This window comes from Gopherus evgoodei, chromosome 2 (assembly GCF_007399415.2).
Source record: "Gopherus evgoodei ecotype Sinaloan lineage chromosome 2, rGopEvg1_v1.p, whole genome shotgun sequence".
Classification (NCBI taxonomy): Eukaryota; Metazoa; Chordata; order Testudines; family Testudinidae; genus Gopherus; species Gopherus evgoodei.
This window is the reverse complement of record NC_044323.1, coordinates 129,122,863-129,136,943: the sequence shown is the minus strand read 5'-3', so window position 1 is coordinate 129,136,943 and position 14,081 is coordinate 129,122,863. Positions and strand designations below refer to the sequence as shown.

General features: G+C 42.8%; 1 protein-coding gene across 3 annotated transcripts in view; it reads right to left on the bottom strand.

Annotated features, from left to right (window-relative positions):
• Positions 1–14,081, bottom strand: part of ADCY2 (adenylate cyclase 2) — a 459,805-nt gene that overhangs the window by 30,703 nt on the left and 415,021 nt on the right. For all 3 annotated transcript variants that reach the window (XM_030551678.1, XM_030551679.1, XM_030551680.1), the window contains one exon: positions 1,102–1,286. In XM_030551678.1, the coding sequence (XP_030407538.1) occupies positions 1,102–1,286 (185 nt within the window). The remainder of the gene's footprint in view (positions 1–1,101; positions 1,287–14,081) is intronic.

Here is a 14,081-nt window from a genome sequence, read left to right as displayed (position 1 = left end):
GGATGTCAACTATACACGTGTGGTCTGTATTATACTGTGTATATGAATACATCTCCTCAATCCCCCATTTTTGTGTTGCATTGTGTTTCTGTTTACCTTTGAAAATGCAAAGTGTAAGTCTCACTATTCTATTCAGATTCTTATTCCATGTATCAGAGGGGTAGCTGTGTTAGTCTGGATCTGTAAAAGCAGCAAAGAATCCTGTGGCACCTTATAGACTAACAGACGTTTTGGAGCATGAGCTTTCGTGGGTGAATACCCGCTTCGTCAGATGCATGTATTCACCCACGAAAGCTCATGCTCCAAAACGTCTGTTAGTCTATAAGGTGCCACAGGATTCTTTGCTGCTTTCTTATTCCATGGTAATCCTAATGCCTTAAGACCTGGATCAGTGAAGGGAGTTAGAAGGAAAAGTACTGGAATTTTACTCAAAGCACTCATGGTTTTCTACCATGGCATATGCGCTGCCTACATATGCTATCTTTATAAGAATTTATTTTTTAAAAAAGATTGGGTAGAAGTAATACATTCCCTTTCTACACTGTAACAGGGAGGTTAGGGACAAAATTATCATGCCCACAGCAAAGACCCAACTAACTCAATGCAAGCTACATATTCATCCACTTAAGAAGTCATTCTCAATTACACCCATTCCTTTGCCCCCTCTCGGAGTAGTTTCTGCATACAAAAACCTCTCTATGCTCTGAGATGCATGTATTAAATCATTAACAATTTAAGACAAATGCCCTAATTCTGGAAAAAAAAGATGCTCTGTTTGCTTGCAAAAAACTACATTTTAATAGGGTTCAGGTAACAAAGAACTAATGTCTAATGTTTTTATGACAATACAAATCAAACCATAATATAGTGCAAACATTAGATGATTTATGCAGTCTGAACAGGTTTATTTCTTTTATTCTAATACTGTTACATATACAATCAAATCATATATTTGGTACACAGGAGTCAGTTATCCTTGAATTGGGATTTGTAGATGTATATATATTTTTCCAAAAAAAATCAAGCTCTGTTCTGCTCCACTACACAAGCAATAGTATTAATTGCCCTTCCCCTAGTAGCGTGCTAAAATAACCAACCTACCTTTTCATAGGTGCCCTTGCATACAGGAATTTGCTGTAATCATCCAGTGTGGAGCCATGAGTGTGCAGGAGGATGACGTTGTAGCCCACCAATGCAATCAGCATTATCACCATTTTCAACTCATAATTTATCCGCAGGAAAACAGAACAGGATATCAGCCCCAGAATGCAGCTATAGATAAAGTACTGGCACATGGAAACCAAATAAGTCAAACATTTATGATTCGACCTAGTGAATGGATATTAACTGGTGAGAAGAAAGTAATTTGTAATAAAATGCCCACATTAACTTTACAAAAAGGATTAAAACCCCATATATATTAAATATGAAAACTCTCATTACTACTAAATAATCAAACAGAGCCCTGTGGACATTATGGCCTGGAGTCACTAAACATATAACAAAGATGCCTCTGGTAAAATTATAACAAATAAATACTATTCTGACTTGGTTCAGACTCACACTAAATATCTCATTAAGAGCTCAGATCTCCTACTTTATGCCTATTCTTCATCAACTGATTTCCACTTATTTTATCCTGCACACTTCCGAGTAACAGGGAGTGTGCGTGTATGGGGCATGAGACACAATAACACTGCTCAATGGCAGGACTATGCCTGCCCTAGTGCTTATTTGTGCCCATGCAGGGCATACACTGGAATTAGAATGAAACTAACTACCATCTGCATGGTAAGGACTTGGAGGAACAAGTCCAAAATGTCTGCAGCTACCTATCCATTATGAACCCTGTTGTGACCCCAGGCACCTCTGTATTCACACTCTACACACTACTGCAATAACATCTGTAGAAAACATACCTTATGCAGTATAATATAAAATCTAACAACATATTGGTTATTAATATAATTGCAAAATGCATCTGTTAACATTATATGTGAAGTTATGAGTTTGAGGGATCGCTCAGTGGTTTAAGCATTGGCCTGCTAAGCCCAGGGCTGTGAGTTCAATCTTTGAGGGGGCCACTTAGGGATCTGGGGCAAAATCAGTACTTGGTTCTGCTAGTGAAGACAGGAGGCTGGACTTGATTACCTTTCAGGGTACCTTCCAGCTCTATGAGATAGGTATATCTCCATGTTACTAGAACATGTTTAAGACCAGACAGTCTAGCTTAGATAAAGATGATAAACAGATCATCCTAGACTAAGGAATGTGGGTTTACCTCAATTTATATATTTGCAGTAAAGACATCAAGCTAAACCAGCAGGAATTATCCTGATTCTCAAGTTGAGAAACAGAGAATTAGCATGGCTCCTACACCTCAGAGAGACACAGGAGACAGCTGTGATGGGCTATGGCTGTGCCACTATTCAGTGTACACACTACTCATGCCTATAGAAGGGATTCTCCAGTCGGCAAAGATAATCTACCTCCACCAGAGATGGTACCTAGGTCAATGGAAGAGGAGGTTACTCACCTATGTAGTAACTGATGTTCTTCGAGCTGAGTGTCCCCGTGGGTGCTCCACTCCAGGTGTTGGCATGCCTTCGCTCAGAGATTTTGACAGCAGTACTCATACCGATAGTGCACGTGCAGAGCCTGCCCCATGCATTGAGCAGGCCTTAATAATATGCATGTGTGACTGGTCTTCTCAGTTCCTTCTCTACAATGGAGGCTACCCCAACTCTGAAGTAAAGGGGAGGAGGGTGGGTAGTGGAGCACCCACAGGGACACTCATCTCAAAGAATGTCAGTTACTGCACAGGTGAGTAACCTCCTCTTCTTCTTCGAGAGATGTTCCTCTGGGTGCTCCACTCCAGGTGACTTAAAAGCAGTGTATCTCAAGGAGGTAGGGACTTTGGATCTGGTAGGAATATGGTAGATAATACAGCTCTGCCCAACCACGTATCAGTAAGAGGGCCTTGAGTAATGCATAATGCTTAACAAATGCATGTTCAGACATCTAAGTGGCTGCTTTACAAATGTCAGCCAGAGGAACTTGGCATAGAAAAGCCAAAGAAGTAGCTTCAGATTTAGTGGAGTGAGTTCTGATGAAGGCTGGAGGAGTTGCATCCTTTATTTGATATCACAGTCGGATACAACTGGAGATCCAGTTGGAAAGTGTCTGGATAGAAATAGGTGTCCCTTTGGATCGCTCCATAATGAAGACAGAGTCTGGAGGAGTTCCTAAGAGATTTGATTCTATCCAAGTAAAAGGACAGAGTCCTGTGTACATCCAATGTATGCATCATGGATTCAAAGGACTTTGCATGTGGTTTGAGGAAGAAGGTTGGTAGGTGTATAGGTTCATTGATGTGAAAGGACGAATGCACTTTTGGAATAAATTTGAGGTGCAGTTGGAGGGTAACTTTGCCCTTAAAAAATATTGTGTATGGTGGGTCCGCCATGAGCACTGCTATTTTTCCTGTGTGTCTGGTGGAGGTGATTGCCACTAAAAATTCTGTTTTCATGAACAGGTATAAGAGAGAGCATGTGGCTCTAAAAATTGTTGAGTCAAGCATGTTAATATTAAATGGAGGTCCCATGGAGGGGTAGGGGGTTTAATGTCCAAATATAGGGATTGGAACCCTTTGAGAAAACCCTTGGTGATTGGATGGGCAAAAACAGAGGTATTGTCGATCTGTGGTGAAAAGTAGTAATAGCAGCTAAGTGGACTTTGATTGGAGCTGAAAGAAAGGCCAGACTGCTTAAGGTCTAAGAGGTAGTCAAGTATTAATGGAAGAGGTGTGGAAGTGGGAGGAGTTTGTTTGGTCGAGCACCATTGTGTGAATCACTTCCACTTTCGGAGCTAGGTGAGCCGAGTAGATTGTGTTCTGCTGTGTAAGAGAACTCTTTGAACCTGTTCTAAGCATGCTAGTTCATTTTGTGAGAATCATGTAGGAACCAAGCTTTGAGGTGAAGCACGGATAGGCTGGGGTGGAGAAATCGGCCGTGTTGCTGCAATAGGAGGTTTGGAGTGAGCGGCAATGGAATCGGTGGGCGACTTGACATTCTGGTAAGGAACAGATACCATGGTTGTCTGGGTCATGACAGGGCAATCAGAATTACCATGGCACAAACTGTTTGTATCTTTGTCAGAACCCTGTGAAGAAGTGGTATCAGGGGAAATGCGTACATTAAGTCTTGATCCCATGAGATCATGAATGCATCTCCTAGGGAATTTTTGCCCAGTCCCGCTCTGGAGCAAAATTCAGGATATTTCTTGTTCTTCACAGTCATGAAGAGGTCCAGTGTTGGGTAGCCCCAAATGTGGAATATGTTGCGTATGGCCAACTTGTTTATCTCCCATTCATGATCCCAAGGAAATCGTCTGTTTAGTTCATCCACAGCAATATTCAGGGTCCCGGGCAGGTAGGTGTCTGATATCTGGATGTTGTGCATGAGACACCAATTCCAGAGCTTCTTAGCTTCTGTGCAAAGTGAGTGAAATTGCACACCTCTCTGTCTATTTATATAGAACATGCAGGTGATGTTGTCTGTCATTATTCAAACATGTTGGTTCTGAATGAATGGGGGGAAATGGTGGCAGGGGTTGCGTATGGCTCAAAGTTCTAGGACGTTTATATGTAGGGATGTTTTGATGGGAGACCATAGTCCCTGGGCTGTATGGTGGGACATGTGTACTCCCCATCCTGTGAGAGATGCATCGGTAGTCATTACAATGGATGGAGCATCCTGGAGAAAAGGGACTCCTGAGCAAAGTTTGGAAGGAACGGGCATCCTTGACTCTGAAGGGTATGGATAGAGGCTTGTTTAGAATGTGTACGTTCAGTCTGTAAACCATGGCCATTCGAGCTTGGAAGCACCTCATGTATAGGTGTACAAAAGTACACGAGTCCATGGGGCCTAAAAGTTGTAGGCAGTTCCGAGCAGTGACCTGAGGACTTCTGCAAAGTTTTGTGACCAGGAGTTTTATGGTGTTGAAACGGTCGAGCGGGAGAGATGCTATTCCCTTCTGGGAATTGAGGTGTGCTCCTATGAACTCCAGTTGTTGAGTAGGAGATAAGGTGGATTTTTTTCTGTTTATTTGTAAACTGAGGGACAGGAAGCATTCGGCGGTCAACTGTGTGGATCGAAGAGCTTTGTCAAATGTTCAGGCTTTGAGGAGACAGTCATAGAGGTAAGGAAATATTATAACCCTGTTTCCTGAGGTAGGCAGTGATGACAGCTAGGAGTTTGGAAAAAAAAACCATGGGGGACAGTGGATAGGCTGAAGGGCAACACCATGTACTGAAAATGTGTTGAACCTAGGGTAAAACAAAGAAAATGTCTGTGGGCCGGATGTATAGTCACATGAAAATAGGTGTCCTGTAGGTCGAGGGCTGAAAACCAATTGCCCTGCTCCAGCGCTGGGATTATGGTGGTGAAGGTAACCATTTTGAACTTTTGCTTTTTGATGAACTTGTTGAGCCTCCTGAGGTCTAGAATCGGTCACCATCCCCATTTTGTTTTCTGTTAAAAAGTAATGGGAGCAGAAACCTTTTCCCCTGTGTTTTTTTGGGCACGACTTCCACTGCTCCCAATTGCAGGAGATGTACTTCTTGGAGGAGCAGTTGCTCGTGAGAGGGGTCTCTGAAGAGGGACAGGGAGAGTGGATGGGTGGGACACAAGGATAGGAAAGGAACTGAATAGCCAATTGTGATGACCTCTATAGCCCACTTGTTGGTGGTAACGTTTTGCCATTTATGGGAGAATGGGCATAGGCGGTATCCAAAAACAGGGGCAGGTGATGTCAGTGCTGAATTGGGAATAGTATTTTCTAAACCCTTGACCAAGGCTTCAAATTTGCTTATTTGTCAGAGGGGGTTGAGATGCTGTTGATGAGTTGAGATGGCAGTGTTGGGTCTCTGGCATTGCTGCTGTTGTTATTGCTTATGTGCTCTATGAGACCGATGGGCATATGTGGGGTAGCGTGGATGTTGGTAAGGTTGGTGTCTACATTGTCTCCTTCTGGTTGTAAGGGTTTGGATTCCTAGAGACTGGAGAATTGCCCTTGAGTCCTTCATGGAATGAAGTACATCATTCGTCCTGGAGGCAAAGAGTTTGTCATCATCGAAGTGGAGATACTCAATGGCACTTTGGACTTACTGAGGAATGGAAGAAGACGAGAGCCATGAACTTCAGCGCATCACAACTACTGTGGCAGCGAATCTTGCTGCAGTACTGGCCGCATCGAGGGCAGCCTGAAGAGTGATACGGGAGATGATTTGTCCCTCAGAAACTATGGCTGTAAATTGTTGTTTCTTTTTCTCTGGAATGTCATCAATAAAGTCCATGACTTTACTATAGTTTTTGTGGTCATATTTTGCCAGAACGGCTGTATAATTAGCTATCCAGAATTGTAATGTGGAAGACGTGTATACCTAACACCTGAGCAGATCTAATCACTTCCTGTCCTTGCCAGATGGGGTGGAGTGGAGAGACTGGTGTTTGTTCTTTTGATTCTACTACCAGCAAATTTGGCACCGGATGAGTGAAAGGAATTCAGAACTTTTGGAAGGGATCTGCTCGCTTGCAGATAGGTAGGCTTGCAGCCAGTGTTTGCCACATGGCTTTGGCAGGTTCCATGAGGGCTGTGTTGATAGATAATGCAATCCTGGAAGAAGGAGATGGTTGCAGGATGTGGGTTAACTCATGTTGTTGTTCAGGAACGTCTTCCAGGTTAATCATTAGCACATTTGTGACTCTTTTAAAGAGGTCCTGATATTTTGAGACATCATCCGAAGACATCAGGGGAGGAGGAAGTAATGCTTCGTCTGGTGTAACTACTGGGTCTACTGGGTTGGAGGAGGTGGACTGTGATTGGTCCTGCAGATGTGAAGGGACTGCCTGATATCGTGACTCAGTGGCAGATTCGTCTACTGGTGGTACCGAGCAGGTCTCACCCCTGCCTTTGGTGGCATAATGAGTGTGATCCCGAGTATAAAGTGCTCATGGAGCCCAATATTGCCATTGTGGTGGGAAGGGCATGAGTGGTGCCATGCACGGGTTTATATACCATGGGCGGGATCCTGGGAGTAGGACAAGGTAGCTTTTTTATGACCCATGTTGATTGGGGTCTCTGAATGGGAGACCTGATAGGGTGAAAAGTCTCCCTGCAGCACAGATTCCTCATCACTGGAGAAGTGTGAGTTAGCAGGACAAAGCTGTCCGGACCTTGTGTGAGAGTCCGGAAAGAAGTAGTGCTGACTGAAGGATAAGCGACACCTGCAGGTCCCTTGACTGAATAAATTGCAGTGCCGCAGCACCTGTGTCGTGAGGGCTGTGTGAGAGGAATTTGCTGTGCAGGAGGGTTCATCTGCACTGCTGTCTTGAGCCTTGTATCAGTGCCGGCAAGTTCAGAGGATGACGGTGCCGGCAGAATGAGAACAGGCTGCGGAGGGCCAGGCAGGCTAATATGTATTGCACCGCATCCTTCGCGGTGCTGAACAGTGCTGTGTGAGAAACAGGCAGCTGGAAGCCCGAAGCCTTGGCCACTGGTGTTTTGTGCTACTGCCACAGCCACAGGTGGGTTTTGCGTGGCACCAGAAGAGCCCGGCATGTCAAAAGTGCTGAGTCACGGAAATGCCAGGAGGGAGGTTGTAGACCTGCCCAGCAAACTTTTAGCTCTTGGTGTATCCTTTATGGGTGAGAGAGGCTGCCATTTTTTGGAAGAGCATTTTGAGTCTCACTCTCTGTCCTTACGTGTCCTGGATTTCAGTTTGCTGCAGTAGGCACATTTTTTAGGGATGTGAGATTCCTCCAAGCATTTTATACATTTCGAGTAGCCATCTGAGATGGGAATGGCATCGTGGAAAATCTGGGGAGCCAGGCATGTCAGAAGTGGCTGCCGCTGACAGGAACAAGAAAGGTTTTTTTTTTCTTCTTTTTTGGAGACAAGAGATAGGGCAAGTGGTATCTAACTACTACTTGGAAGTTAAGCTAACAAGTGTAACCCTTCTGCCCCTCTGAGTTGGCAGCAACAAGGGCCGGGTTCAGTATCCAGGGGTTCCGTTTCAATAACCCAATGCCAAACCAGCTCGAGCCCCCACCCAGTGACCTGGGAAAATCTTACACACACCCCTAGGCGCCTCAAAGAGGCAATGCTTCCCCTCTTGCAAACACAGAGTCTCGGTGTAGCAGAAAAGGTTTAATTACATGAGATAAACAACAAACACTAAATTGGGAAAACACCTCAACTAGAGTTCATAGACCAAACCGTGAGCAAAGACCCACCCCAGGAAATTGGGCTTTGTCCTCTTTCCTGGGCTCTTGAGTCCAGCAACCCCCAAATCACCCACAGTCCCAAAAGTCCCACAATCCAAAAGTCTCTGTCCTGGGTCAGTGCAGCCCCAAAGTTCGAGAGTCTATCTGCAGAGGTCCTTCCTCCCAGCCTGGGTAGAAAGGGGCACCTTACGTGGTCTGGGGCCAACTGCCCTGCCTCTCCGTGGGTTCTGCTCCCGCCTTCTCCACGAACTGCTCCACTTTACCAGCCGCTCCACTCTGCTCCTCCAGCCGTCCTCACAAACTGCTCCGCTCCACCAGCTGCTCTGCTCCACCAGCTGTCCTGTGAGCTGCTCCAGTTGTCCCTGCAAACTGCTCGGCTCCGCTCACTCTGTGGGCCGCTCCACCCGTCCCACAGCTACTCCGCTCTGCCAGCCGCTCTGCTCCACCAGCTGTCCCGTGATCCGCTCCAGCCATCCCCACAAACTGCTCCACTCCACCAGCTGCTCTGTTCCACAGTATAGCTTCAGGCTCGCCCACTAGTTAGCACAGTACTCAGTGCTCTCAGCTCAGTAATTTCAGCTCTTTAGTAATTTCAGCTCATAGTAGGGGAGCCCCAGTGCTAGTGCACCATTAGCCCAAAGTGAGTTCCGCTCAGTAACCTGTATCTAGATTCTTAAGGGAATAAAAAATCAACTCTGACATTCCACAGTGGAGAGAGGAAGGGGTAGAACTGGTGCTTCTGGCTCCACAAGGAGACTGCACCACCAGGCACAGATACCTGTCCCCAGCCTTTCTCAAGTCACTGGGTTTTGGAACCCATATCCCTTGTCTAGCAAGTACCACCCCACTGAGGTTGAGTCATTTGTCACAAAGCAGTCCCACAGCTCGGCAGCCTGGGATGGGGTAGGCGTGCCTATGCAAATACACTCTCTGAAATTCTTTCCACCAGATGTCAGGGTAGAGCTTATCCTGACTCTGCTTACACAAGGAACTTTATTTTAAACAAAGGGAGGGAAAGTTCTCTATGAGTCTGCTGAGCTCTGTCTCAGGCTGGGGACAGTAAAGAAGGAACTGAGGAGACTGGTTGTGCATGCATATTATTAAGGCACGCTCAACGCGTGGGGCAGGTTCTGCGCGTGTTGTCAAACTCTCCAAATGAAGGCGCAGGAGTGCACCAATACCTGGAGCGAAGCAACCACAGGGACATCTCTTGAAGAAGAATTCTTTCTTTGACCTAGTGTTGTTTACATAGGGACTTTGGTAGGCTTAAATAGGCCACTCAGGGGTGTGGATTTTTCACATCCCTGACTGACACAGTTAAATCAACCTAATTTTCTAGTGTATACTAAGTGTCAATCCCCAGGAGGCCTTCCTGATTTATAAGAGAAAAAGACATCCCTTTTGGGATATAAGGAATAGAGAGAGGCTCAGAAGAAAAAGGAAGCAAGCAAATTGATCACTGTGATGGGTCCTGGCCAGCCTGGACAGAAAGGGCTGGAAAGGAGACAGTGGATGAGAGGAAATCATCTTGAATACAGGCTGTATCTTGCTAGCTTAAATTTTAGATGTGTGTTTTCACTTTCTTTGCTTGTAACCATCTCACTACTTTTATCTTTTCTTTGGTATTGCTTCATCCATGCTTTGTTGTTAATATTTATTTATTTGTTTTGTTTTGCTTTCCTTATAAATCAGCCAGGCGGTGTGAGTTCAGTAAAGTGTGTGCTTCTAGAAAGCTACCAGGCTGGAGTGTTGTATTGTCTCTGTAAAAGCAGCAAGCCTAACATTGTCTCTGTTAGGGTCCAGTGAGAGGGACTGGTCACTACAGTACAACAATTAAGGGGGGGAATTCAGAGCTGGAAGGGTACTGAGGTCGGCCTATAAGGAGTAAACAAGTTGGGCAAGATCAGGGTTGGTTGTGCACTGCTGACAGACTATTGGGGTCAGATCACTGAACCAAAGCTGCACAGACACAAGACACCCAAGGATTACAAGGCAAATGGTGACTAACCAGCTTACTGTCCTGAGTGAACTCCAAAACGTCATTCCTGTAATAGCACAGAGCTTAGAGCAACTGCAGACTCTGCTTGCAAGACTTGTAATCTCTGAAGCAATAAGCATAGAGCTTATAAACTCCATAAATATTGTACTTATACAGATGGTGGGAAAATAATGAAATAACTTAAAATGAGGGAATCTAGAAAGCTCAAACTGGGTCTATGCTTAAGATATACATTTACCTGAAATGTAAAGCCTTCAGGCCAAATCTTCTGTTGTTATGAGTGGAGAAGAAAACTTACAAAAACTACTATTTTTTCTAGGCTTATACATCAAAAAATGGTTTGTATGGTTGAGGTTAAACTTTCCTGAAACATTTTTCTCTGGCCTAAGATTAAACATGGAAAACTTCTGTCCAATTTTTGTTTTGTTTTTGATGAAAGTGAGACTGGGTTGTCAAAATCAGCACTGAAATGGAAAGACAATTATAGTATATGCTCACTTATGGAGTCTTTATCACATTCTCCACAGAGTACCTGAATGTTAAGGATTTATACCTCAAAAAAAAAAGTTACTTTTCTTAGGCCAAGTACATTTTATTTCTCATTAAGATATTTCTGGAACACTGCTGGCTTGTGGATAGAAGTGTTTGACTGAACCTGAATCACCATATACTCATTTTGGGAGATCTCTGTTGTGAGTGCTTTGTACAGCACAATCAGCTGTAGTTAACTTGTAATTTTAATTTTTCTCCAGTGCTAATAATTTATTGCTGCTTGAAATAAGCAAAAAAATAATTCTTGTTCAGAATTACTAATGTTAAATCTTCATTGATTATTGCATTCTTTTCAATGGTGCCTTTTATACTCTTGTGAGTTCAATCTATATAAAGTAGCAGAATCCATTTTTCTACTATGTAAGCATCACTACTTTTGAAAGTGCTTTTCATATTGGAAAAATGTTAATGTTTGTGCATCCAAAACGAAACACAAAGGTCAAGAAACTTTGTTGTGAAGAAAAGAGCACCAGTTAGAAATAGACAGCCCAATTTGCAAATGCTGCCTCAATGGGTATGCCTAATTCAAGTTGAGAAGCCAAAAATGTAGGTACCTCAGATTGCTGTGCATTTTTGAAAACATAGCCCTAAGTTTGTCTCTTTCATTTTTTTGGTTATGTCTATACTACAGCCTATGTCAGCCTAACTTACGCCACTTAGGGGTGCGAATATTCTACCCCCCCCAAGAGCAACAGAAGTTACACCCACATAAGCGCTGGTGTGCACAGCGCTATGTCGGCAGGAGAGCTGCTCCCACTGACACAGCTTCTGCCACTCGCAAAGGTGGCACAGAGCATCTTCACCAGATGTGCTGCTGCAGCGCTGTATGTATAGACGTGTCCATGGTTCTTATATATTAGCTCACTGCTCTTCTGTCTGGGTTCCCAACACTGCATGGAAATGTTTAAATCCCTCAAGAACCATGTTTTCAGTTAAACAAAGTTTAAAGTCATGGACCCATTTGCATTTGTAGCAAACCTACCTTTTGGATTTAAACTACTAGGCAGTTTCGATTAAAGTACTGTGATTTGGATCCTTCTTTCCCCCCCCTCAATCCCTCCCACTCCTCAGAGCTGGGGAACAGGGTGGGGTGGAGTGGGCCAGGCTATAAAACTGTGCAAAAAGCTGCCACCTCTGCATAGCCACCTAACTAATTCTTGCAAAAGATCCATGTGGCCAATAGAACAGACAGGATAGAGGACATAGATAGGGTTTGAGGAAGGAACAGCAAGGGGTAAAAAACATGAAAAGCCAATACTACTGGAATTACCATTAATGTGTGTTGTGAGCTTTCTGATCCCTCTCAGAGAGCACTAAACTGCAATCTAGCAAACCAGTGGCATGACAGGTTTCTGGCCAGCCATTTTCTGCCCTGACTGGGTCAGCATGGAGGAAGAGTATCTGCATAGCTGGCCAGAATCTATAGATTTGGGGGACATTATATAAAGGATTGTTTTCCTTCTCGTGTACTTGTAGCCTCACCACTTGTCTTCTCCTTCATACCCCTGTAAGGCTCAGACAAGATGGGTACAGAATACCCAGACAGCAGCTATTTCAAAGCCACAGAGCTGCACTATTGCCAACTCTTGTGATTTGACCATGAGACTTGTGGTATTTGGTATTTTTCTTAAAACTTTAGGTCCTGGAGTGCTGTGATTCTGAGATTTTCAGCATTATTTAAAAAGAAAAAAATAAGTTGATAGCCCACATGGTTGTGGTGGACAGCTTGAAAATATGAATTAAAGGCTCAACATCCAGAGGCACATAAAAAGAACTCCAAATACATTATAAAAAAATCTCATGATATTCTGGGAGCTGCGTAATAAATTTTGAACATTTGGGGCTGGCAATACTGGAAATGTAATTTGGCAATACTGGAAATCACAGGGGGAGATCATATGGGTCCAAAAGATACGAATTCTACATAACTTCTAACATTTGGAAACCATTTTGCAGCCTCCTAACAAAATAAAAAGACAAACAATCCCTTTGCAACTGATTAAGTATTCCCTGACAAGTCTTGTATAACAGCAGACTGCACAGTAATGTAACTAAGAACATCTCATATTGCAGCAAAAAATATTAATTAGCATGGTTCCGAATAGGGCTCAATTCTTCTGGGATTGAAGCATTTTAAAAATTTCTTATTCATTCATTTTAGTCTGCATGCTCAACAGAGCTGTCAGCTTCACTTTTTATAAGTTACAGGCAGTTTCTCTGTGGGAGTAATGTTTAATGCCATTATACACATATACAAAAGACTGACTTTTAATTTTAAAAAATAATGTTTTGCCACCACAAGTGCTCAGTGTACCATTCAATAAACACAGAATAGTTTTTTTATCTATAGATTTTTAATTTTTCTAAATCAGTGATTCATTAATAATTCAAAAGGATTTTGCCTCTCCCCTGCTGTCTTTATCAAGCCAGAACTTATGAGCTCTGAAATGCTTTGTGTGGTTTAGGATGGAACTACTGTACAATTAGGAGGTTTTTAATAGATAAATAGGAAAGAGGAGTGTTAAAACCTTTATTCCACCATAAATTATTCACTATACCTGAATTATTAACAAACCAATGACAAAATTTTTGTCTATTTCCGTCATAGCTAAGTAAACACATTTATTAAGTGACAGACAATATGGTTTCTACATGTAGAGAATGCATTTTGATATTATTTAAATTTAAAAAAACATATTAAAGACCAGTTACTATAAATAGTTGCAATACCATGAAGACCTGGATATCTTAGTAAGATACTGGATAGTGTCAAACAGATTATTAAACTTATCCTTTATCATGGTGGAAAAAAACCTCAAAAGAATTATAAAAGTACAACAAAATAATATATGACAAAAGTGGATATAAAATGTTTCTGTTTAAAATAAGATAAAAATAAATTAGTGGGCTGACATTTTTTCCATCTATGTACATACATAGGACTGGGGAAGATTGAGGTCAGTTTATTTATAGCAAAAGCTCTTTAATCATATCTTTACAGAGTAAATAAATGTGCTACCAATAAGCTATTAGCTCACACTAACTGATCAGGAGATAAATGTTTGACACCTCCTGAAAGCTTCCTGGATGCTAGAACTCCTCACAAAATATCATATTACAAAATGTTTCAATTAAAGAAGAGAGATTACACTTTTATTAATTTTTTTGCAAAAAAATATGCCCCTTCTTTAGGCCCACTGACCTAGAAATAAAAATGTGCATGAAGTTTATCCCCATTTAGATTA